We start from the raw sequence: 23882 nt of genomic DNA on the forward strand, positions 1-23882 counted from the left end.
GCTGAGCCTGCTGGCCACTGAGGGGAGCTAAAACATCAGTGACAACCAGAGTGTGTAACCCGACCCTGGAAACAACAGTGTCCTTTGGGATGGCATGGCATGGCATGGGATGGGACTGTCCCTCTTCCTGCGGGATGGAGGGTGGGGGAATCCTGCGTGGGAGTCCTGTGTGACTCCCTTTGAGGGCTTGAGACACAAGAACCAGAGCTGCTCTGAGTTTGTGGATAGCAAAAGTATCTGGAGATTTCAGTACAGCTGGAAGAGGATGAGGGAATCCTGCAGGTTGGTTCCTTAGTAGTCCTGTGGTGATTCTTTTTGGGGGCTTGAGAAATGTCTGTCACAAGAACCAGAGCTACTCTGAGTTTGTGGATAGCAAAAGTATTTGGAGATTCAGTACAACTGGAAAAGGACGAGGGAATCTTACAGGTTGGTTCCCTGGGAGTGACTGTGGTGATTCCCTTTAAAGAGAAATGTCTGTGACAAGAACCAGAGCTGCTCTCAGGGTTTGTGGATAGCAAAAGTACCTGGAGATTTCAGCTGGAAAAGGTAAAGGAGTTGTCCTTGGAATGAGTCTCTGCTCAGTGGAATTGCAGCATGAGGTCAGTTTTGTTTCCTCTGACTGCCCATTGTTAGTGGAAATCCTGGTTGTGACCTTAGTGAAAGAGAAAATGGAACCAGACAGACTGAAAGTGCAGGAATGTGATTCCTGTTTTGTTCCTGTCAATGATTTGTGAGCCTGGCCTTCCCAGCCTCCCCTGTCTGAGGCACATTTGTAAAATATCCCAGTGGAATGGAAGTCACAACCTCAGTCATGGCCAAGTGCCACATTTTTGCAGAGGGATATCTTGGAGCAGCCTGGTTTAGTGGAAGGTCCCTCCCATGGCCATGAGATGAACTTCCATGTCCTCCTCAGCCCAGCCCATCCCAGGATTTTGGGATCTGCAGGAAAAGTGCTCAGCAGTTTCTTGGGAAGGGTGGCAGAGACTCACACAGCCTGTGGGGCACCATGGGGACACTCAGGCGTGTGTGGGGCACAGAGAAGGGCAGGGAAGTTGTTTCCCAAGGTTCACTGGAGCTTTTCCTGCTGCCTGGTGTCTGTGTTGTTCCCCTGCACTGGGGGAAGGTGTGAAACACCATGGGCATGAGGAAGAGTTGGATCAATAAAGAGCAGGGTTAAGAATGGCAGGAATGAGGCCTCACCTGAGATCAGGTGGGAGCAGGTCTTAGTCCTGAATCCCACCCAGAATTTTTATCTGCATTGCTGAAAGAATAACTGATTCTTGACCCTCTTTCCCAAGAGGAAGTGGCAGTTTCAGAACGGTCTGGTGGAGCAGCAGCAGCTCCAGAGCAGTTATAGGGATACCATAATTACATGTTCCGTTTAATTATAATCTTCACTTAACAACCACGATTTGTGCACCTTAATTACCACATTGCCTGCTGGTTTGTGCTCTCCTTGGCTTGGTGATGGGACAGATCTTGTCCAGACTCATGTGATGGAGATGATGTCAATGAAAGTGATGTCACCTGCTTGGCAGCTCAGGGTCATGAGTCAGTGACAGTCACTGTGACCCAAGGCTGAGTCTTGGCTGCTCCTTCCCTTGGCACTCCTGGAGTGCTGGGCAGGGCTCTCTTGGGAGAGTTTGGGTTGCCCAAAGGGTGCTGGCTGGGAGCAGGGGCCATGCTCAGCAATCTTGGATCCACCTCATGCCATGAAACCACGGAGATGGGATTGGCAGCATTCAGGGGATGCACATTCCCTCTGGCACAAGGGAGCTGGGGATGCCTCTTGTGTCTCCAAAACTGTCATCCTTTAGATGAGTCTTCAAAAATGGTTTCTGATGCACCTCTTTGCTTTTTTTGTTTTAAGTGCTGTGGAGAGGGACTTTTCAAAGGGCATGGCATGATAGTGCAAGAGGGAATGTTCTTAAATTCAAGGGAATGCAGGGTTAGATGGGATATTGGGACAGAATTCTTCCCTGTGAGGACGTGAGGGCCTGGCCCATGTTGGAAGGGACCCTAAGCCCATCCCATCCCATGGGATTTCAGTTCCCATGGTGCACATCCATGTCAACATGGCCCCATCCCACAGCTCTGCAGGTGTGTGGATGTCTGTGCAGAAAACAAACCTGCAGAAAGAAGCTTTGCAAAAGCTTTTCACCAAGTGAAAGTATGATTGCAGTTTCTCCCTTGGAGGGCACATCCCTGATCCTGTCCCCTGGCATTTCCCCAGCCCCTGTCACGCTCGTGCTGTGAGCTGTGAGCTGTCCCACGTCACTTGGTGACCAGCTCCCAACTTCCTCGTGGCAGTGCAGTGGCTCGAACCGTCTCACCTTTTCTCCAGAAGCCTCCGTGCCAGGCTCCAGAGGGGCAGCTTTGGCATCTGGGACTGGGCACTCCTGAGCTTGTGTAACGTGTCCAAGCTGGGATTGCTCTGCACTTCCAGGGAAGCAGGAGGCACAGCAGTGTCACAGCACACACCTGGGTCTCTATTTATAGACTCTGGGCTTTCCCTAATTGCTGGATCCCAGCTTTTGGCAGGGCCAGCCTCTCCAGGCGGCGCTGGGGGCTGGCTCACAGCACGGCTGCCTGCTGGAATTCCTGCTGCTTCCAGGGCCCTGCTCGCTGGGGAGCCTGGGAATTTATCCACAGAGCCTGGAGAATTTATCCACAGAGCCTGGAGAATTCCTGCACATTGTGGAGAATTTGTCCACAGAGCTTGGAGAATTTATGCACAGAGCCTGGAGAATTTATCCACAGAGTGTGGAGAATTATCCACAGAGCTTGGAGAATTTATCCACAGAGTGTGGAGAATTCCTCCACACAGAGCTTGGAGAGTTCCTCCACACAGAGCTTGGAGAATTCCTCCACAGAGTTTGGAGAATTCCTGCACACAGAGCTTGGAGAATTTATCCACAGAGCTTGGAGAGCTCCTCCACACAGAGCTCAGAGAATTCCTCCACACAGCTCAGAGAATTCCTGCACAGAGAGCTTGGAGAATTCCTGCACAGAGAGCTTGGAGAATTCCTGCACACAGAGCTTGGAGAGCTTGTCCATAGGGCCTGGAGGGCTCCTGCACACAGAGCCTGGAGAGCTTGTCCACAGAGCCTAGAGAGCTCCTCCACAGAGCTCAGAGAGCTACTCCACAGAGGTTGTGCAAGCAGCACTGAGCTTTGCCAAAGCAGAGCTGAGGATGTTGGTAATCCCAGGTCAGTGTAGGTAATCCAATCCCAGGTCCATGTTGGTAATCCCAGCTCAGTGTCAGAATCCCAAATCAGTGTCAGAATCCCAGGTCAGTGTTAGAATCCCAGGTCAGTGTGGGTAATCCCAGGTCAGTGTCAGTAATCCCAGGGCACTGTCAGAATCCCAGGTCAGTGTCAGTAATCCCAGAAATTCCTCCCTGTGAGGGTGGGCAGGCCCTGGCACAAGGTGCCCAGAGGAGCTGTGGCCACCCTGGAAGTGTCCAAGGCCAGGCTGGAGCAACCTGGAGCTTGGAAGGGGTCCCTGCCCTGGCAGGGAGTGAAATGAGATGAGTTTTAAGATCCATTCCAATCCAAACCATTCCATGATCCTGTCAATGTGCAGTTGCTGTTTTAAGCATTGGCTTGGATTTTTTTTTTTTCCCAAGATTAAGATGAGCACTCCAAGAAGTTTAAAATCTGAGATTGCACTGCTGGTAAAACTGTTCCTCCCCCTCCTCCTCCTCCCTCCTCAGGCACTGAACACTCAAACAAGCCAGGACACTTTGTGATCAATTAGAGGGATAACTTGTCTGTCTGTCCTCCTGCTCCCATCTCCAGAACGAGTTCTGGTGCCCCAGGCTGGGCCTGATTTTTGCTGAGTGCAGAATTCCTTTTTTTTTCTCTCCAGCTTGCCAGTGGAGCTCCCTGTTGTGCAAAGCCTTTCAGGGATAAAGGAGTGACATGAAATATGTCCTCTGAAGAAACTCAGAGCAGTGCAAGATGTTCTGACCCTTAGCTGGGGGTGAAGGCTCTACACACTGAAATAATTTTAATCCTTTCTGTTGTTACCATAGACCTTTATCCAAACAGCATCTGAGGGAATCTCTTTGTTCCAGGAGCTCATGAAGCAACCTGGTGTTGTGGGGCCTGCTTGTGTTCCCAAAGCACTGAGGGAGATTCAGGAGATCATTCCCAAGGGACACTGATGTCCCTGGCCAGGGACAAGAGCCAGGGAATGGCTGGAGTTGGTTTAGGTTGGATTTTAGGGAAAAGTTCTTCCTCCAGAGGGTGCTGGGCACTGCCCAGGCTCCCCAGGGAATGGGCACAGAGCTCCAGGAGGGTTTGGAAACCCCTCCCAGGGATGCCCAGGGTGGGATTGTTGGGGTGTCTGTGCCTTCTCTGAGAGAGAAGGAATCTCCATTTTGCTGCCCCCTCAGCTGGGTTGGGGCTCGGGGTTGTAGGCCAAGGAGGAGGAAAGTCCATGAGATGGACATTGCTTTCTTCCTCACCTGGATTTCCACTCCAAGGAATGCTGGGGAGCAGCAAAATGAACCTTGGAGTGAGACATTGTCATCTCTAGTCTTGGGATTTGTCCCCCACAGAGACCAGACCAGCTTCAGGCTGGGCCTGGGGAGGCTCAGGTTGGACATCAGGAGGAATTTCTTTATGGAAAAAGTGGCTGGGCTCTGAAATGGGCTGGCCAGGGAGATGGTGGAGTCCCCATCCCTGGGGGTGTCCAAGGAAGACTGGACATGGCACAGGGTGGGGATCAGTCACAGCTTGGCCTCGATGACCTTGGAGCTCTTTTCCAGCCTCAGTGGTCCTGGGATTCCCAAATTCCATGGAGCACCAGAACCAGGTAGGATGAGGAGAAGGAGGGGGTTGTTGTCCTCAGGGATGTTCCCAGGAGGTGACACCAGCTCTGAAGGTGCCAGGAAGGAGCAGTGTCTGACAGACCATCCTGTCATCATCACACACACACTTTTTTTGGAAGGAAGTTCCCTCCATCAGGACTAAAACCATTAATGGAGAGCACTCAGGCAGCCACTAAAAACCAGAATAACCCTGTGAGCGAGGACTCAGACAACTGGCAGCAAAGTCAGGAAGGGCAAATCACAAATCCTTGTAAAACCTTTCCAACAAGGAACCCTGAGCTTCTTCCCAGCTGCTGCTGAGGTGTCCCCTGCAGTGTGAGGTGCTGCAGGTTAAGGTGACGTGATCCCCTGGCCGTGCTCACCCTTGTGTTGTTTTCTCAGGCTGGTTCAAGTTGACTTTGTTAATCTCTGAGCTGTTAATGAGCAGGATAACCCAGGCTCTGGAATCAATGTAGGTTATCCAGGACCTGCAAGTCAGAAAGTGTTGGAATGAGCTTGATTAGATAAAGGAGTGGCAAAAAGAAGGGAATGCAAATGGAGTGATTCATGGTGGTGTGTGCACCACAAAGCAACTGAGCTCGGATTTTTGGGAAGAATTCGAATTCTGAGTGTTCCTGGGTCACTCTTGTCTTTCCTGAGAGCTTCTGGTAGCTGGATTTGTTCTCCATTTTTTGGGTGTAGAGGCTCTGAATGAAAATAGTTTTGGGGTACTTAGTGCTGGCATCTCATCCTAAAGGTGGGAGGATGGTGGCTTTGGGATCCTCTTAGTTTCTCTTGGAAATCTCAGTTATTTCCTAAAAGAAATCCTTCATTTGTCCTGTTTGTCCTGCCCCAGGAAGAAGAGCAGGCAGGGCAGACAACTGTGTGCTCTTCCTCATTTTGGAGTTGGTAAAGCCCTGGAATGCCCTGATTTAGCCTTGTATCCATGAAAATTGAGTGAAGGGGGAAAAGCAGCCTCCATCCAGGGCATGGATTTGTTCTGCAGGTTCTGCACCCCCCTGGGTGGCTGCTTGGGGCTGTTGGGTTTCCCAGGCTGAGATGGGTTTTATCTGCTCCAGCTGGAGCTGGACCTCTGTTCCTGCACACTGCAGGTGTTCCAGGGCTGCTCAGAGCAGGAGTTCCCTTCTCTCCACACACAGAACACATCCAGTGCTGCTCAGAGCAGGAATTCCCTTCTCTCCACACACAGAACACATCCAGTGCTCCTCAGAGCAGGAATTCCCTTCTCTCCACACACAGAACACATCCAGGGCTGCTCAGAGCAGGAATTCCCTTCTCTCCACACACAGAACACATCCAGGGCTGCTCAGAGCAGGAATTCCCTTCTCTCCACACACAGAACACATCCAGTGCTGCTCCAGGGTTCTTTGGGGTCTCAATCCATGGAAGCTCTGCTGTGATGAACACGATAACAACTTGTTTACATCCCTGTTTTTGTGGTGCAGCTGCCAGCCAGGGCCATGGAACCTGCTTAGACAGCTCTGCTTTCATTTCTGCTCCCAGGACTTGGGGGAAGTTGGTGATAAGAACAGCTCTGCTCTGGAGCCAGCCTGGGAGTGTTCAGCTTGGAGAAGGGAAGGCTCCAGGGCCTGAAGGGGCTCCAGGAGAGCTGGAGAGGGACTGGTGACAAGGGGTGGAGGGACAGGACACAGGGAATGGCTTCACTGCTGGATTAGATGGGATATTGGAGAGGAATTGTTCCCTTTGAGGATGGAGGTTGGAGCTGTGGCTGCCTCATCCCTGGAAGTGCCCCAGGCCAGGTTGGATGGGACTTGGAGCAGTGGAAGGTGTCTGGATGAGTTTTAATGTCCCTTCCCACCCAAGCCATTCTGTGATTCCATACTGATGAAGTCTGTGAATCAAACCAAGCTTTCCAAGTTCTCCATAAAAGAATTCCTGCTGAGTGGAATTTCTGTTGGTCCTTATGGTTCTTGAGCTGCTGCCGCCTCCACTTCCCCAGCAGCAGAAGAGTTTCACAACCCTGAATCGAGATGAAGGGCAGTGAGTGGCTCAGATGTGGATCTCAAGGAATGGGATTTTCTTTGATTTCAGAGCTGGAGTTCCTGGGAGATCCCCCAGCCTGGATTTTAGTGGAACAAGGTAATTCCAGGGCAGGATCACTGGCACATTCTGGGGGCAGGATTGCTGCCTCCTGCTCATGGAGAGGAGGCTCTCCAGGTGTCAAATGCTCAGCCCTTAGGGGAGATGCCATCTCAGATAGCTTTATCTCCCTGCTGGGATGATTTCATCCTGGAGGTTCAGATTGTATCTCCACTCTTTAATTTCCAAGCCTCTCCCTATCGAGCTTTGAAGAAATCCTTCCTTTTTTTTTTTTTTTTTTCCCTTTTTTTTTTTTTTTTTTTTTTTAAGTGACTGATAATGGAAACAGCTTGAGTGAAGCATTTTCCTTGCTGATATTTCACCAATATTGGGCAGGTTCCTGCCCTGGACACACGTAGGTGGCTTTCCAGAGCTCCTGTCCCTCTCCATTACTCCACCACAGGAAAAAGTCCTGCGTGCTTGCACTCTGCTGGAATTTATTTTGCAGCAATTACAGCTCCCTTCACAGCTGCCTTGGCACATGGCTGCAGTCATTCCTCGAGTCCACTTCCTCTGGAAAATTCCACTTTGCTGCTGAAGGAAAAGCGGCGCCGGCGCTGCTGACGCAATCGCAGCTTTCCTGCAGGAACACAGGGGCTGTTAAATCATCCCTGGACTTTCCTCCTGGAGAAAAGTGAGCTGGAGGAGCAGCCCTGGAGCCAGGCTCACGTCACTGCTGCCCAGGGAGAGCAGCTTTGCTTCCCTGTCCCACGGGATGGGGAAGGAAGGGCAGGAAGTGCTTTCCCCTGGATGCTCATTTTCCCCTCCAAGATCAGAAATGCTTCATTTCTGATGTAACATTTGCATAATGCATGAGGAGAACTTGAGCTGGGCAGCTCTGGTTTGTTTTTTTTTTCTCCCCCCTCCAAAGTTTTGTTGGACTCAGTGATGTGCTGAGTGGGTTTTTTTGGGATCAGGTTTTTTTTTGGGAGCTGGCTGAGCCACGCTGGGGGTGCTGCCAGCTGGAGCTGCCTCTGCTCCTCCTCTCCCTGCCAAAGCCACGTTCAGCCTCACTTCTCCTGATTGCTGTCATGGCATTCCAGCCAAATGGGCATCAGCCTGTTCCTTCTGGAAAAGAAAACTTTTAAGGGTAAAATTGCCTTTGGAAGCTGCTGCCCGAGTGGTTCTTGAGGATCTGAGTGGAAATTTTGCTTTTGGTCACTCTTGTCTTGTCTCTTCTTCCCTCCAATTAATTTTTTAAAACATTGTGGAAGAAACTTAGGAGTTCATTCTGCAATATTTCAGTTTTTTCCTAAATTTGGTGAAGAAGATTGGGGTGAGCTGGGGTTTGCCAGCAGCCTGGACAGCTGTGCTGAGGGTGAGGATGAACTCCTGAGCTGATCCCATGGCTCACCAGCCCTGGAATTCCTCCCTCCTTCCCTCCTTTTCAAGCCCCTGCTGTGGGCAGGTTGATCTCACTGAGCCAGCAGCAAACCATTCTTTGTTTTTTTAAATGAATTGAATTAAGGAGCTGGGAGCAAGCAGCAGATGCAGCACAAAATGAGCTGTGAGAGTGAAAGTGAGGAGAAATCCTCCCCTCCTCATCTCCCAGCCACTGGGATGTTCCTCTGGGGAGCTAATCCAGCTCACTTTCCATTCTGCCTCCTGAATTCCACTGGAGAAAATGAATCCAGCAGCAGCAGGTCCCAGTTTTAGGTGGAACAAGTTTCTTTGGTGATGCTCTGACAAAAGGCTTTGAAATTGTCCTGACAGGAGCAGCATCTTCCTGCTCTGTAGCATTTAGTGCTGAGTCAAAAAGCCAAGCACGCCCCAAAATGAGCCTTTCTGTTGTGGTTTTCCTGGGGAAAAACCTTTCCTCCAGAAAGTGACTTCATCCCCAGGGAATTGCATCAAACCAGGTAATAGGTGCAAGTAAATGAGATTTGCTTTCAGAGTCATCCCTGCTCCCAGCTGGCGCCCAAGCTCTGGAGTTCAGCTGGAGTTGTTCCAGCATGTGCTGTGGGATGTGAATCTGAGTTGATGTTAAGGGAGAAGAATCCTGTAGGATGCTTTTCTTGCTGCAGACTGGTTCAGGAGGGAGTTGAGCCTGGAGAGGAGTGAGGACATTAATGAGTTCATGGACTTGGGGAATACCCTGAGCTGGAACACATGAGATCAGCCCAGTGCTTGGTCCTGCCTAGGATAGCCCAAAATCCCATCCTGAGCAGTGCCCAAACCCTCCTGGAGCCCTGTGCCCATTTTCTGGGGAGCCTGGGCAGTGCCCAGCACCCTCTGGGGAAAAAACCTTTCCTGATCTCCAACCTGAACCTGCCTGACACAGCTCTTGGCTTCCAGATTTGTCATTCTGGACACTGCAGGAGAAACTTCTCCAGATGTTTTACCCTGGATGAAGCTGCTTCTCTGCCAGCAGAATATTCCAGACTGTGATCCCAAGGGAAGGGACACTGGATCAGGATATTGGGCATTTTCCATGAGCATTCTCATGTGGTTTTCTCTCCTCCTTTCCTTGCTCTTTATCCTACTGCTTCGTGCAAGGTGTGGAGGCTTTTCCCAGTCTTCCTTTTCTTCTTTCTTTGCACTTGGTTGATTCAGGGATATTCCAGAGGTTAAATTCCGAATGGATCTGTAAACATCTGCTGGAAGGAGCCCTTGAGCCCAGCTTGGACTATTTATTGTTATAAAGAATAGGTGCAGTGTGTCTCAACCCCATATTCCAAGTGTGTTTATCCAAGATGAAATACTCATGGAATTGTGGCTATAACTTGGAAAACTTGAGCAATCCACTGCAGATACCCTGTGCTGAGTTAAACTGAGTGTGTTGGAGCAGTGCTGGGATGGGGAGGATGGGATGGGGCTGCTGGGGAATAAAGCTGAGCCTGGAACTCCCTTGGGATGGAGGCAGCCAGTTCTCCTCTGCTGGAGCTGGAATTTATGGGAGGGGTGGATGTGAAAGGAGGGGTTTTCCTCTGAATATTCCAAGGGAGTTGTGGGACAAAGAGTAAAATTGCTTTTACATCAGCAGAGATAAGCAAAGAGTCAGATGATGGATTTTTAGGTCAGCACATCCCAGTCCTGGATTGGGGAAGAGGAAATTCTGCCAAAAAGGAGGGGATGAGTTTTCTGTGAGGTGTGAAGTCTTCAAAGCACGGGCTCCTGAGCAAGAGCTTTCATTATCCTGGGGTTTGTTGAAGTGTTCCTGGAGTTATTAGAAAACTTGGAGGTGGCTTTTTTATCTCCAAAAGGTAGAGGAAGTTGTGTGGGGAGTGGTTGCTGCAGTGCTGTGAGTAATGGGGTGGTACAGGCTGAGCCCAGCGGGGAAGGGGCCTTTCCTTCCCCACATTCCCAGGAAACTCATTGCTGTGAGGAAAGGAAAAAATGCATCATTGTCCTGCTAATTTGGTGAGTGCAAGAGACTTCAGAAAGCTTTAATCCCTCACAAACTCTGCCTGAAACCACAGGGAGAAGGTTAGAAGGAGGTAATTGAGGAGTTGAGTACAGGTTGCAGCAAGGGCAAGGAAAAATTCCGGCTTAAATCACCCAGAGATAAGAAAGGCAAAGTCTCAGCCTCAAGAAACTCATCCTGGAGTACTTAAGGAAGTGTCTGGTGCAGGTGCTGAAAAGTTGACCCTGAATTATTTTCAGAGGGTTGGAGAGAAGAAAGGAAATCTGGGGAACCAAAAAAGGGGAAATGAAAGAAGGAGCCTTAAATGGGAAGGGAGGAGATGGACGGAGAGTGAGGCCTGGCTGGGCCCCTCCATGGAGCACCCAGAGGATAAAGCAGCCTGGTTTATGGCCAGGTGGGGAGGGAGGTGTCCCCTTGGGAAGGGTGAAAGGAGGTCACTGTGCCAGCCCCACAGGGTGTCCTGGTGATGGGGACATCAGAGTAATCCAGGCTTGGTGCTGGCTCCTGTCCCTTGCTCCAGGGAGGAGCAGGTTTCCCTTTCCCTCCCCTCTGGGCTGTGTCCAGTCCTTGGAGGGCAAGAGCTGAGCCTGGAACCAGCCAGGAGGTGACAGAGAGCTCAGTGGGACAGAGGAGCTCACAGAGTGGTGGCTGTGTTGGTTTGCAGAGCAGCACTGGTTTGTCACTGCTTCACAAACTCAGAGTTCTCCTAACACTTCATCACCCCAAAACGGTGCTGGAATCCCACAGGGGAGATCAGGAGCTGTGAGGAATCAATCTGAAGGATGAATTCAGATTTCTCCATGGCCCTGTATGTTCACTGATACATTTTATGATAATCTATTTATAATTTCTGTATTTTTCCCTGCTGTACCTGCCTTTCCAAAGCCCATGCTGACCTCCTGCTCCTTTTGCAGCCGCCAGCCCGAGGCACCAAAGAAGGACAAGGAGGCCACAGCTCTGGGCACTGCTCCATCCAAGAGGGCAGATGAGTGGAAGGATCCCTGGCGCCGATCCAAGTCCCCCAAAAAGAAGCTGGGGGTGTCTGTGTCCCCCAGCCGCGCGCGCCGGCGCCGGAAAACCTCGGCGTCCTCAGCCTCTGCTTCTGGCTCCTCCAGGTGAGCCAAGGGGGAACCTGCAATGGCATGGGGCTCCTTGGGGGCAGGGAGAGGTGTGGAGGTGACACAAGGAGAGCCTGGAGTGAGTTCCACCCCGGGAGCAGGAGGCTGAGATGTGGCCAGAGCTGTTGCTCTGTTTTCTTTTTGGCTGTCAGCATTGGGAGGAGGAGGGGAGGTCTTTGTACAGGATAAAAAGGATTTATTACTTTGGGGAATTCAGAAAGAGAAAAGAGTGAAGGTGCAACAACTTAAATGTGGGAGAGGTTCAAGGGGAAGGTACAAATTCGTAGCAAATTGGAGAAGTTCTGAGGAGGGGTGAAGGGCAGGGTGCAGTGAGAGAGGTGGGAGGAAACTGGAATAATGAGACATCGAGTTTTAGGAGATTTAGGAGATTTCCAAAGAGGAATTTCAAGCAGGGGGTTGGCACAAAGCAGGATTGACAGGGAATTCAGGACAGACTGACCAGGTGGGTGGGAGGGCACAACCTGGACCAGACCATTCACTTGGGAATAACAGAACTTGGCATTAACAAGGAACTCTGCAGCATGGAGCTGTTTGGAACAGGCTGTCAGAGAGGCTCTGGGGTCTCCAGCCCAGGGACAGGGGAAGGTCCTTGAGGTTCTTTCCAAACCAAACCATTCCAGGGTTTTATATTTGGGAAAGCAGTTCAAGGCTTTGCTCAGGAACACCTGTGCATGTGTAGTGAGATGGAAGCCAAAGCAGGCAGGGAGCTGTGGGAGCTGTGCTTGTAGGAGATCAGGAAAAGGCAAATCCCTGGAAAAGCCACTTTTCAAGGGAATTAGAGCTGGGTGCATGATAGCAACTCAGCAGATGAAAAATGACCTCAGTAGGAGCAGCAAGAACTGGGAGCTGTGAAAATTGGATCCTGGTCACTCTGGGATGGATGAGGGGAGGAGTTGAGCTCAGTCCAGTAAGAGCAGGTTGATGCTACTGGGAGAACTGGGATTGTGGAGGTTTGACACAGCCTTGAATGAGGCTTGGAAACCAACAGTGTAAAATAAGATAAAAAACATTTTTCAAAAAGAAACTCCCTGAATCCAGGAGCCTCAAGGCACAGACTGGATCCATTTCCTTTAAATGCTTGAACTTGAAGCTCCTGAAAGAGGGGGGAGTATCCAGGAGGAATGAGGAACACGTTAAATTGGAGATAGATATCTGAAAGCCAGAGCCCTCCTGAAGCAGATTTTCCTGCTGGGATCACTGCACCCGGTCAGGGGATTGTCCAGGGAAAAGGCACAAAGTTCCCAAAAGGATGGAAAACCAGTAATTAAAGGAAGGAAGGCTTAGTAAGAGTGCAAAGAGAGCAGCAACAACAGAATCCTCCCTAAAAGAAAAAGGGATTTGAGGAGAGGCTGTAAATCCTGACAGTTCCCTGAGGAGAAGGCTGGTGGGGTTTGGAGCAGAACTTGGGAAGAACATCTTTGGAAACAAGACCTTGGGGGCTTTCCAGGAAGCTCTGAAGTTTAATATTTTTTTTCCAGGAAGCTCTGAAGTTTAATATTTCTTTCCAGGAAGCTCTGAAGTTGAATATTTCTTTCCAGGAAGCTCTGAAGTTGAATATTTCTCTTGCAGGTCCTCTTCTCGTTCATCCACCTACTCTGGGTCCGGCTCCTCGCGCTCGCGCTCCCGATCCTCCTCCTACAGCTCCTACTCCAGTCGCTCCTCCAGGCACAGCTCTTTCTCAGGCAGCAGGTCCAGGTAGTGGCTGCTGGGACTGGGAACCAGTGGTGGGATGCTTTCCAAATTCTTCCTGACAGTTCCTTTTTGCCCTGTTAAAATGAACCATTGCGAGCTCTTGGCTGTGGTTGTTGGGTGAAGGAGATCTGTCAGCCACCCCCTCCTCTCCCCAGTGCTCCCACCCACGGCTGCTGTGCTGTGCTGTTGTGGCTGGGCTCTTTCCCATGCCTGTGGTGGATCAACATTCCCATCATTTGCATTTTCTGGTTGGAAGAAGTTCAGCAGCATCTCTTTTCTGTGGCGCTGGAATTTCTATTTCAAGAGGCAAATCCCGTTTCTTTATTAAAGCAGTTGTGTCTTGTGATAGTCCTGACACTTCAAAGTAGCAATCCAGTGTCCCATGCTGATTAAGATTTATTCCTCTGCAACTTCCTTGCCTCTGCAGACAGTTTCCCAAGCCTGGAATGCCCATAGTAGGAGAACTGGCTCCTTAGATAGGAGCTGAAGCCACACAGATCCCAGAGGTGATGGCAGAGCACACACTGTCACTTCTGGCACTGCTTCCTCCTAGGAGCTCAGCTGGGAGCTGATTCCTTCTGGGAAGCAGAGTGAGCTCCCCCATCCATCCATCCCTGCTCCCTACAGGACAGCAGCAGTGTGGGTGACACCCTTGGCTGCCTGTCCCTGAGGTGGCACAGTGAGGAGCTGTCCCCAGTGTCACCCAGGGGTCAGGCTGGGGCACTTCCAGTGAATCACCCCAAGAGCAGCACGTGCTGAGCTCAGGGCTCAGGAAACTGCTCCTGCCCTTGACTGTCACCTTTGGGATGCACCACTTAATGCTGCTCCTTGTGTGCCAGGAATTACAGATCTGTGCTGGGTTTAGGTGTACTTTTTGTCTTTCTCCCCATTTCCCTTGGGTTTTTCCCTTTGGTTTTCTTTTCTTTTTGATTTTTCCTTTGGTTTTTCCTTTGGTTTTCTTTTCTTTTTGATTTTTCCTTTAGTTTTGTTGCTGTTTAAAGGATGAACTGCTTTAGGAGTTACAGGATATAAAGTGATGAAGATAAAACTCAAGATCCTGCTTATTTTCCTGTGTATTCTCTCTAAGGAGGGAATAGAGAGGATGGAGACAGCCTCAGGTGTTGCTGTGGAATACCTGGAGTGCTTCTCATTTTTAATTCTGCTTCCTACTTTTCCCACTGTCTGATGACAGAAGTTAACTTTTGTTGCATGGAGTCCAAATAAAAAAGCAGGAGAAGCTCAGGACAGGTTCCTGGGGAGGGGGAGTGGTGCCTGAATGCCCTGAGAGGCAGGAAAAGCTCCTGCAGTGCCAGAGCTGAGCTGAGTGATGTCTCCTTCCTTTCCAGGTCAAGGTCCTTCTCATCTTCTCCCTCTCCTTCTCCAACACCTTCTCCTCACAAGCCACTGGCAAAGGCTAAAGGGGAATTATTGGCACCTCCTGGGAAAGGGTAAGGATACCTCTGGAGAGAGCCCAGACAAACCCTGCAAAGCTGCAGGAGTGCAGGATGAGATGGGATATTGGGAAGGAATTGTTCCTGAGAGGCGTCCTGGACCCCTGGAAGTGTCCAGGGTTGGATGGGATGGAGCAGCCTGGGATAGTGGAGGTGTCCCATGGCAGGGGGTGGAACAGGATCTTTGAGGTCCCTTCCCATCCAAATCCTCATTGTGGGATTCTAAACCTGATTGAATTTAAGAAAGAAGTGAAAATGCAAAGTGAAGAGTTTTTAGCTTGACAAATTTAATTAAATAATGACACTTTTACTTATTATATCCAAGTTAAACTGTACAAGTATCCTTAAATATTACCTGTATACAGTGTTTAAACCATGATTTACTGCTGCAGCATTCTGTGTGTGCAGATCTATCTGAATAATCTAAATATACCTAAGAGGAGCTCTAAGAAAGTTTGAATTCCTTCCTCTGCTGTGGCTTTGGTTGATCCACAGCCTCAGAATAAAGAAATGGTTCAGCCTCATCAACTTTACACACTGGAGACAGATGGAAACAGGACTGCAGCTCTCTGCAGCTGGGTTTGGCACATTCTGACAGCCCTGCTGCTCTTTTAAATTCCTGAAATTGCTATTTCACAAACCCTGCAGTGGCAAATTATGGGGACGTTGGAGGGTGACACAACACCATGGTGATGTCACCTCTTGTGAGCTGACCTGCAAATAAAACCACCGTGGGAATCCCCCTGAATTCTCCAGAATTTAGGACAATCCCCTTTGCCACAATTCTTGCCCCTTGTTATCCTGTCTTTTGGGGTTTTTCCCCTCCTCTTGGCCCTGCAGAGGTGTCTGCTCCCTCCCACTGCTCCTGGCTTGGTGGCACCAGGGCAGCCTGGCCCTGCACAGGGATTATTGTCACTGGATAATGTACCATGGGCTCATTCTGTGTTCTGCAGGGATAGCTGAGCACAGGAGGACAGAATTACCTGTGTGTGTGTGCAGACAGCACCTCCTCCCCATGCATGGCTGTGAAATCAGGGCTGGGATCCTCCAGGACAAGGGATGGAGGGACAGGACACAGGGAATGGCTTTTCACTGCCAGAGGGAAGGGTTAGATGGGATATTTGGGATAAATCCTTCCTGGCACAGGGTGCCCAGGTCTCTGGGAGTGTCCAAGGCCAGGCTGGATGGGGTTTGGAGCACCCTGGGCTAGTGGAAGGTGTTTCCACCTTCAAGGTGTTTCTAACCCAAACCATTCCAGGATCACGCTGGGAGCAGTGCCCAGCTGTCAGAGCAGAGCTTGGGGTGCTCTGAGCCCTGAGGAACCAGGGCCACACAAGCCAAGGGACAGATCCAAGGCTCTTCTGCACCCTCCTGCTCTGAGTGCTGGAGTTAAAAAGAGAATTCTTGCATTAACTGTGAGCATTTCATTCTGCAGCCTGACTGGCAGATTTTAAGCAGGTGTAAGTGTCTGGGATAAAAGTGATGGAATTAAATGGATAAGAAACATTTCCACCCTGTCAGCTTCAGGAGTTAATTTGCAAGTGAAATATCTCCAAAATTGGCTGTTGTACAGTAATTTGTCTCTGAAAAGATGAATTGATTGAGAATATGGAGAGCAAATCCCTTTAGGGAAATCTGTCTGTGGTGTTTGTGTTTTGGTGGAACAGCCAAGTGTTTGCAGCTACAGGAGCCACATCAGGGCCAGGTTGGATGGGGTTTGGAGTCACCTGGGATAGAGGAAGGTGTCCCATGGAATGGAGGGGACTGGGATGATTTTTAAGGTCCCTTCCAGCCCAAACCATTCCAGAATTCCATCATCTCTAGAATATTAAACAACAAACCCAAGCACATCATTTCTGGGGATGTCCCTGCTCTGTGCTCATCCCCTGGGATCACACACCTGAAAATTGTCTTTTTTTTTTTTTCCAGGGACAAATCTGTGAAGAAACTCACTGCCCTCCCAGTCCCTCAGCCACTCACAAAAATTACAACAGCAGCCCCGGAGGCAGCCAAGGCAGGGGATAATCGGGAAGCCAGGAGGAAGGAACGTCAGACAAGGACTCCACCCAGGAGGTGAGAGAGGTGGGGGGAGGAGCAAGGTTTCATCTCCAGGGACATCCAGCACATCCCAGGTTTCTGTCTCCTGGAAGATCCAGCACATCCCAGGTTTCTGTCTCCTGGAAGATCCAGCACATCCCAACTCCCAGTTTCAAGGAGGAAATTCATCTCCTGGGGCAGGGAGAAAAGGGGAAGAGAGCTGGGCTGGAATGTTCCTGATGTGCCATGAGTGGCTCCTGCCTGTGGGGGCTGGGGGGAGGAGGGAGTGGGTGGAATAAAGGAAATGTGGCAAAGTCAGGGTGGGAGTGGAGGAAAAAAAAGGCATTTTGGGGAGCTGCTGCTTGTGGAGGTGGTGCAGTGAGGAGAAAGGAATGGGTGGGATCTGCTTGGTCCCATCACAGATAATCATTCCCAGGGATATTCCCCCCATCAGAGAATGGATATTCCCACCCATCATTCCCAGGAATATTCCTCACTACAGATCATCATTCCCTGGAATATTCCCCATCACAGAACATCAATCCCAGGAATATTCCCACCACAGAACTTCATTCCCAGAGATATTCCCCACCACAGAGCATCATTCCAAGGAATATTCCTCACCATAGAACATCATTCCCAGAGATATTCCCACCACAGAACTTTATTCCCACCACAGAATGGATATTTCCCACCACAGAATGGATATTTCCCCCACAGAATGGATATTCCCCACACAGAACATCATTCCCAGGGATATTTCTCACCACAGAATGGATATTTCCCCCCACCGAATGGATGTCCCCACCACAGAACTTCATTCCCAGGGATATTCCTACCACAGAACTTTATTCCCACCACACAATGGATATTCCCAGCACAGAATGGATATTTCCCCCACAGAATGGATATTTCCCCCACAGAATGGATATTCCCCCCCACAGAATGGATATTTCCCACCACAGAATGGATATTCCCCACACAGAACTTCATTCCCAGGAATATTCCCCACCACAGAACTTCATTCCCAGCCCATAAACCGGGACAAGAGGTGGAAGGGGTGATCACCCCTCAGGGAGGACTGGGTGTCAGTCAGAGCAAATCTCTGGTTCTCTCTCTGAGTTTTTCCCCCCCTCTCTCATTGCCATCCCAATTTTCATTCTGGGAGGGGGGTTTGCTGCCTTGCAGGAGGACCATCAGTGGCAGCATCAGTGGCAGTGCCAGCAGCTACAGCGGCTCCAGCTCGCGGTCGAGGTCCTTGTCCCGCTCCCTCTCCAGATCTCATTCCAGATCATCCTCTGCCTCAGTCTCCCACTCTCCCTCCGGCTCAAGGAAATCCAGGTACAGCCCTGAGCCTTTGTCATCTTTATTTTACAGCAGAGCTTGTGGCTGTTGCTCACTGGTTTGGTTTTTTGTAGTGGAAATTCTCCAGCAGCACAAGGTGGGACAAGGTTGGGTTTGTGTTCCAGATCCCAAGTCCTGAACTGGGATGGGAATACAGTGTTGGAGAGGGCATGGAGTGATGGAACAAGGTGTAATGGCCTTAAACTGATAGAGGGGATATTTAAATAGGATATTTGGGGAAAATGCTTCCCTGTGAGGGTGGGCAGGCCCTGGCACAGGGTGCCCAGAGAAGCTGTGGCTGCCCCATCCCTGGAAGTGTCCAAGGCCAGTCTGGACAGGACTTGGAGCAGCCTGGGCTGTTGGGAGGTGTTGGGGATGCAGCTCCATGATCTTTAAGGTCCCTTCCAGCCCAAACCATTCCAATGATTCCCTGATATTTCCCATGTGGTTTATTCAAGGAAATAATCCTGTCATGTGTGTCCAAGTACCTACTTAACCTAAATGGTGACCAGAACAGCTCTTTCTGGCCAGGGTGATCCCACATCCTAATTAAACTGCAGATGAAGAGTTTCAGGCTGTGGAGTTTGGCTCTCCTGAGCCTCTCCTGCCTCTGGTTCCTGTGTGTCCTTAGGGGAGATCTTGGTCTGTCAGGAGAGGTAGGTCAGAAAATCCCTACAAGGCCCAGCTAATGATATTTTTCCTTTGCTGGCAAAGTTGCAGGTCCAGTTCCTTTGTGTTTAGCCCCAAGTGAATAGTTCCAAGTCTGTGGGAAGTGTAAACAGCAAACTCCTTCCAGCAAAGAGAAACAAGCCACTCTCCAGTCATTCCTTGAAGTTCTTTTTACCTCTTCACACAGAGGATTCCCTGAATCCTCTCAGGCAGAGCCTTGAAACACACCACTTCCCTGGTGTAAAACACTCAACTTCCCTGGTGTAAAACACACCACTTCCCTGGTGTAAAACACACCACTTCCCTGGTGTAAAACACACCACTTCCCTGGTGTAACACCAGTGGAAGGAGCAGGATTTGACTCTGAGCAGCTGCAAACTCCCATCTGTGAACTCTGTGAGCTCCAAGGTTCAACATCCGCGTTATTTTACAGAAATCCCAGCTTGTTTACTCCCTGCTTGTCACATTCATCAGCTCAGCCAGGGGTGATGCAAGAGCTTCAGAGAGCACCAGGCCATGGATATGGGAAATGTGGGCACACTGGGGCTGCCTGTGCTGCTCCTGTGGGACATGCTCTGTGTGCCCACAGCAGCTTTGCTGGGCCAGCCCGCTGGCCTGGAGGAGTTCTGGCTCATCACTGCAACAATCCAGGAGAGCTCTCAGAGCTCAGCTCCTGCTGCCAGGGGGAAGAGGCTGCAGCCCCTTCAGTCATCCCCATGCAGCTCCCAGGCAGGGAGCCTGGGCCTTGCTGGCAGAGCAGGTCGGGGTGGCCCGTGGAACAGGCTGGAGAGGCTGCCTGAATATTCATGGAGGGGGATGGTTTGGCTTGGAAGGGAGCTTGAAGCTCATCCAGTCCAACTCTCTGCCATCTTCCACTGGATCAGGTTGTTCCAGTGCTGTCCAGAATACTTCCCAGGACAGGCCCTGGTAGGAGATTTCCACCTTGGAGGCATCTCCCTGTGGTTATCAGTCGTGACAGTGAATGTGTGCCAGCAGCAGAAACCCTGCCAGGGAACCCTTGCCCTGAGCTGTAACACTGACCTGGATGTGCCAGTGCACTCCCTGCTTTCACTCCTCGTTTTCCTGGACAAACAGTGACCTGTTTACACATTTCCTTAATCCTGGCTATAAATAATCATTACTTTCTAGGCCTGCACCCAACAGCTTTGAGATTTTTCACAGCAGCAGCACCCCAGGACACACGAACTCTGTGTGTCACTGCCCTTCCAACCATGCAGGGAAGTGCACAGAGGCCTGCTGGCCTTGCTGGGAGTGCTGAGCTGTTGTTGTTGGCAGGTCCCTGAGCGTGAGCAGCGTCTCCTCCGTGTCCAGTGCCTCGTCCAGCAGCAGCTCCGTGCGCAGCGCCGACTCCGAGGACATGTACGCAGACCTGGCCAGCCCCGTGTCCTCGGCCAGCTCCCGCTCCCCCACCCCGGCCCAGCAGAAGAAAGGTACAGCCACCTGCTTTGGTGGGGTTTTATCCCTCTAAGGAGTGTTTGGGAGGAGCAGAGATCCTTCCCTGGGAGTGTTTTGGGCTTGTTGAGCAGAGGGGACACAGGAGTACAGAGGTGCAGTTGAATCCATGTCCTTCCATCCCTGCTTATCTGATCCCTCACCCCATTCTCCTTCACCCTTGGAAGGTGACACAAATCTGGACAACTCCAGTATCACATTGCTCTTTATCTCCTCATTCCATAGCAGAGTCTGTGGAAAAAGCCTTTTGACCTTTGTCTTTTCTGTTCCTCTCTCTGGAGTTGCTGAATCCTGAATCCCTTAACCTCAGGCTCCTGAGCTGAGTTAATTACTGAGAGCTTTTCCATCCCTGGAGCAGCACCCTCTTGCCCAAAGGGAGAGCAGGCAACAGGAGTCATTCCCAAGTCACCCCTTGTGCTCTCTGCTTTCAACAGGAAAGTCAAAAAAAGAAGACAGTGCTAAAGAGGAGAAGAGGAAACGGGATGTGCCCGCCCAGCTCCTGAAATCAGCCAAGCCCACCCCGGGAAGCAAATCCCAGCAACCCCCCCAGGGCCAGCAGCCCTCGGCCCCCCAGGCACAGCAGGGCGGCTTCAGCGGGCACAAGGAGATCAAACTGACTCTCCTGAACAAGGTGGGAGTCCCTGGGCATTCCCTGGGCACTCCCTGGGCATTCCCTGGGCATTCTCTGCTCCTGGGGCCTGAGCAGTGGAGGGGGGATGGATCCTGGTGGGAAAGGGATGGATCCCAGCAGGAGAAGGGGATGGATATCCCAGCAGGAGAAGGGGATGGATCCCAGCAGGAGAAGGGAATAGATCCCAGCAGGAGAAGGGGATGGATCCTGGCAGGAGAAGGGGATGGATCCCAGCAGGAGAAGGGGGATGGATCGTGGTGGGAAAGGGATGGATCCCAGCGGGAGAAGGGGATGGATCCCAGCGGGAGAAGAGATGGATCCCAGCAGGAGAAGGGGATGGATCCCAGCAGGAGAGGGGAATGGATCCCAGCAGGAGAAGGGGATGGATCCTGGTGGGAAAGGGATGGATCCCAGCAGGAGAAGGGGATGGATCCCAGCAGGAGAGGAGATGGATCCCAGCAGGAGAGGGGATGGATCCCAGCAGGACAAAGGGATTGATCCCAGCAGGAGAAGGGGATGGATCCCAGCAGGAGAAGGGGATGGATCCCAGCAGGAGAAGGGGATGGATCCCAGCAGGAGAAGGGGATGGATCCCAGCAGGAGAAGGGGATGGATCCCAGCAGAAGAAGGGGATGGATCCCAGCAGGAGAAGGGGATGGATCCCAGCAGGAGAAGGGGATGGATCCCAGCAGGAGAAGGGGATGGATCCCAGCAGGAGAAGGGGATGGATCCCAGCAGGAGAAGGGGATGGATCCCAGCAGGAGAAGGGGATGGATCCCAGCAGGAGAAGGGGGATGGATCCCAGCAGGGGAAGGGGATGGATCCTGGTGGGAAAGGGATGGATCCCAGCAGGAGAAGGGGGATGGATCCCAGCAGGAGAAGGAATGGATCCCAGCGGGAGAAGGGGATGGATCCTGGTGGGAAGGGGGATGGATCCCAGCAGGAGAAGGGAATGGATCCCAGCGGGAGGGGAGCTCCAGGCTCAGCACTGTTGGGATGAGCTCAGCCAGGAAGGTCTGGGGCTGGCTTGGAGAACAGAACCAGTATGGCAGCACACACCCTGTGGTGGCTTCACTTTGGGGCTGTGTTGGCGGCTCCCCTGGGGCACATTCCTGCTGCAGCTTCCAGGCTCTTCCCCGCTGCTTGCTCGAAGGTCCTGCGTGTTCTGCAGCCTTTCCCCCTGGGAGATGCTCTGGGAGCACTTCCTGTGCCAGGGCAGGCTGGGAGCAGCCAGGCACAGAGCCCAGAGGGACAAGGGATGGGTGCCTGGGCTCCCTGGGGTGCCTACCTGGCTCTTGCCTCCCCTCTGCTCCCTCTGCCCCGGTTTGCAGAGCCCAGCCCCAGCAGCTGTGGGGGAGTTGGGCCCCGTGGGGTTTGGTGCTGGGCCAGGGTGTTGGCCCCATCACGTGGGCGGGTTCCTGTTTTTGATATTTTGCCCTGCCAGCCCAAATTCCCCAGCGCAGTCTGGGGCTGCAGATTTCTCTACTTCCCTGTGCTCTGACGTGAGGAGGCTTTATCAGAGGCAGGAAGCTGCTCTGGAGGGAGGAGTGTGCAGTGACACATGACAGCCTGGAAAAGGCACGGCTCCACATGCCTCCTTCACATCTGCTATCCTTGGTGCTGCTGGAAAAGTAAAAAAAAAAATCCCAAAAAGCTGCTGATTTCCTGTTCCTGTTCTGAGATTAACCCCAGCACAAGGGGTGTTGCTGTTGGCTTCTGGTGGTTGGGAATTAGGTGGATTTGGGGATGGTTGGGACTGGTGTGTGCAGAGTTTGTTGGGAACTTTGCAGGAGCCAGGCAGCACATCCCAGGGAATGCCAGGAATCCCAGCTGTGCCTGTTTCCCTGTGCAGAGGGAAGTGAAGTGGCTGCTCAGCTCCTTGTTTTAATTCCATTGCAGGCAGCTGACAAAGGAAGCAGGAAGAGATACGAGCCAGCAGACAAGGAGAGGCCAACCTCCCCTCCAGCCAAACGGGCCAACCTGTCCCCTGACAGAGGTGAGGCATCCAGCCCAGGCTCCTGATCCCACAGACCCTCTGCAGTCACCCCAAAACCTCAGAGTGGGATTCCCACCAGATTTAGGGGGGGATTTTCCATCCTGCTACCAAACCACAGCAGAGGCCCAGCGCCAGCCTTGCCACACTGGCCCACATTGTGTCACTCCACTGTGTCCCTGGGAGTCTTCTCCAAAAAAATAATCCCTTGGCTTTGAAGACATGGAGTTCTCACCTCCACATCCACCCCACAACATTCTGCTCACTGCTGCTGGCCTTGGATGTGGCTGTGCAGTTCAGGTTTAGGGAATATTTTTTTTTCCCAGAAAGAATTGGAACAAATTCTGTCAAGGGGGGAGTCCCCATCCCTGGAAGTGTTCAAAAACCATGGATGTGACACCTGGGGATGACTGTGGTTGGTGGTGACTGTGGTGGTGCTGGGCTAAAGGTTGGATTGGATGATCCTGAAGATCTCCTCCAACCTGAGAATTCCAGGATTCCGAGTCACAGGAGTTTCCTTTGGTGCATCCCGGAGTTTTCCCAGCCCCGTGTCCCGGGGCAGCTGTCCCTGCTTCGAAAGGCTGGGCTGGAGGGATGCAATCAACCCCTGCCTGCATCAGCCAGCCTGGGAGATGAGCCCATTGCCCCACCCCTGGTGACACAACCCGCTCTGCCCTGCATGTTTAGAAAGAGCTGGGCTTTCCAAGTGCTCTCCTGGGCCTCAATCCTCCCCCAGCAGCAGGAACAGCTCAGAAAACCGAGCTGGCAGCCCCAGCCAGGGACCTCAGTGCCACCCTGCAGCCCTTGCTGTGGCTGCCAAGGGGCACAGGGGGTGTGGGGGCAGTTGGCAGCCAGAGGTGGCTGCTGGTGACGTTGGAGCTGCCACGTGATGTTGTTTTCCCTGGTGGCTCAGCTGTAGGTGGATCTTGTTGATTCTGGGTGTCAGCCAGCAGAAGGTCTGTGCTAATAACCTGCAATGTTCACCTCCTGCAAGGGCAGCCTGCAAGGGACTGTCCCAGGTTGAAGTTCACTGGGGGCTGGTTCACACACAGGTGGCAGGGCCAGGCCAGCGCGGTTTCTGCAGGGACATCGATGTCACCTCTGCTTCTGGCTCAAAACAAATCACAGAAACGCTGATTGGTTTGGGCTGGAA

At 51.6% G+C, this 23882-nt stretch overlaps 1 protein-coding gene across 4 annotated transcripts in view; it reads left to right on the top strand.

The window, feature by feature from the left end:
* ZC3H18 (zinc finger CCCH-type containing 18) overlaps positions 1-23882 on the top strand; it is a 42497-nt gene that overhangs the window by 15805 nt on the left and 2810 nt on the right. For all 4 annotated transcript variants that reach the window (XM_033070060.2, XM_033070061.2, XM_033070062.1 and 1 more), the window contains 8 exons: positions 11216-11416; positions 13010-13135; positions 14479-14580; positions 16513-16656; positions 17809-17961; positions 19930-20084; positions 20541-20737; positions 22636-22732. In XM_033070060.2, the coding sequence (XP_032925951.1) occupies positions 11216-11416; positions 13010-13135; positions 14479-14580; positions 16513-16656; positions 17809-17961; positions 19930-20084; positions 20541-20737; positions 22636-22732 (1175 nt within the window). The remainder of the gene's footprint in view (positions 1-11215; positions 11417-13009; positions 13136-14478; positions 14581-16512; positions 16657-17808; positions 17962-19929; positions 20085-20540; positions 20738-22635; positions 22733-23882) is intronic.

This window comes from Catharus ustulatus, chromosome 11, assembly GCF_009819885.2.
Source record: "Catharus ustulatus isolate bCatUst1 chromosome 11, bCatUst1.pri.v2, whole genome shotgun sequence".
Lineage (NCBI taxonomy): Eukaryota > Metazoa > Chordata > Aves > Passeriformes > Turdidae > Catharus > Catharus ustulatus.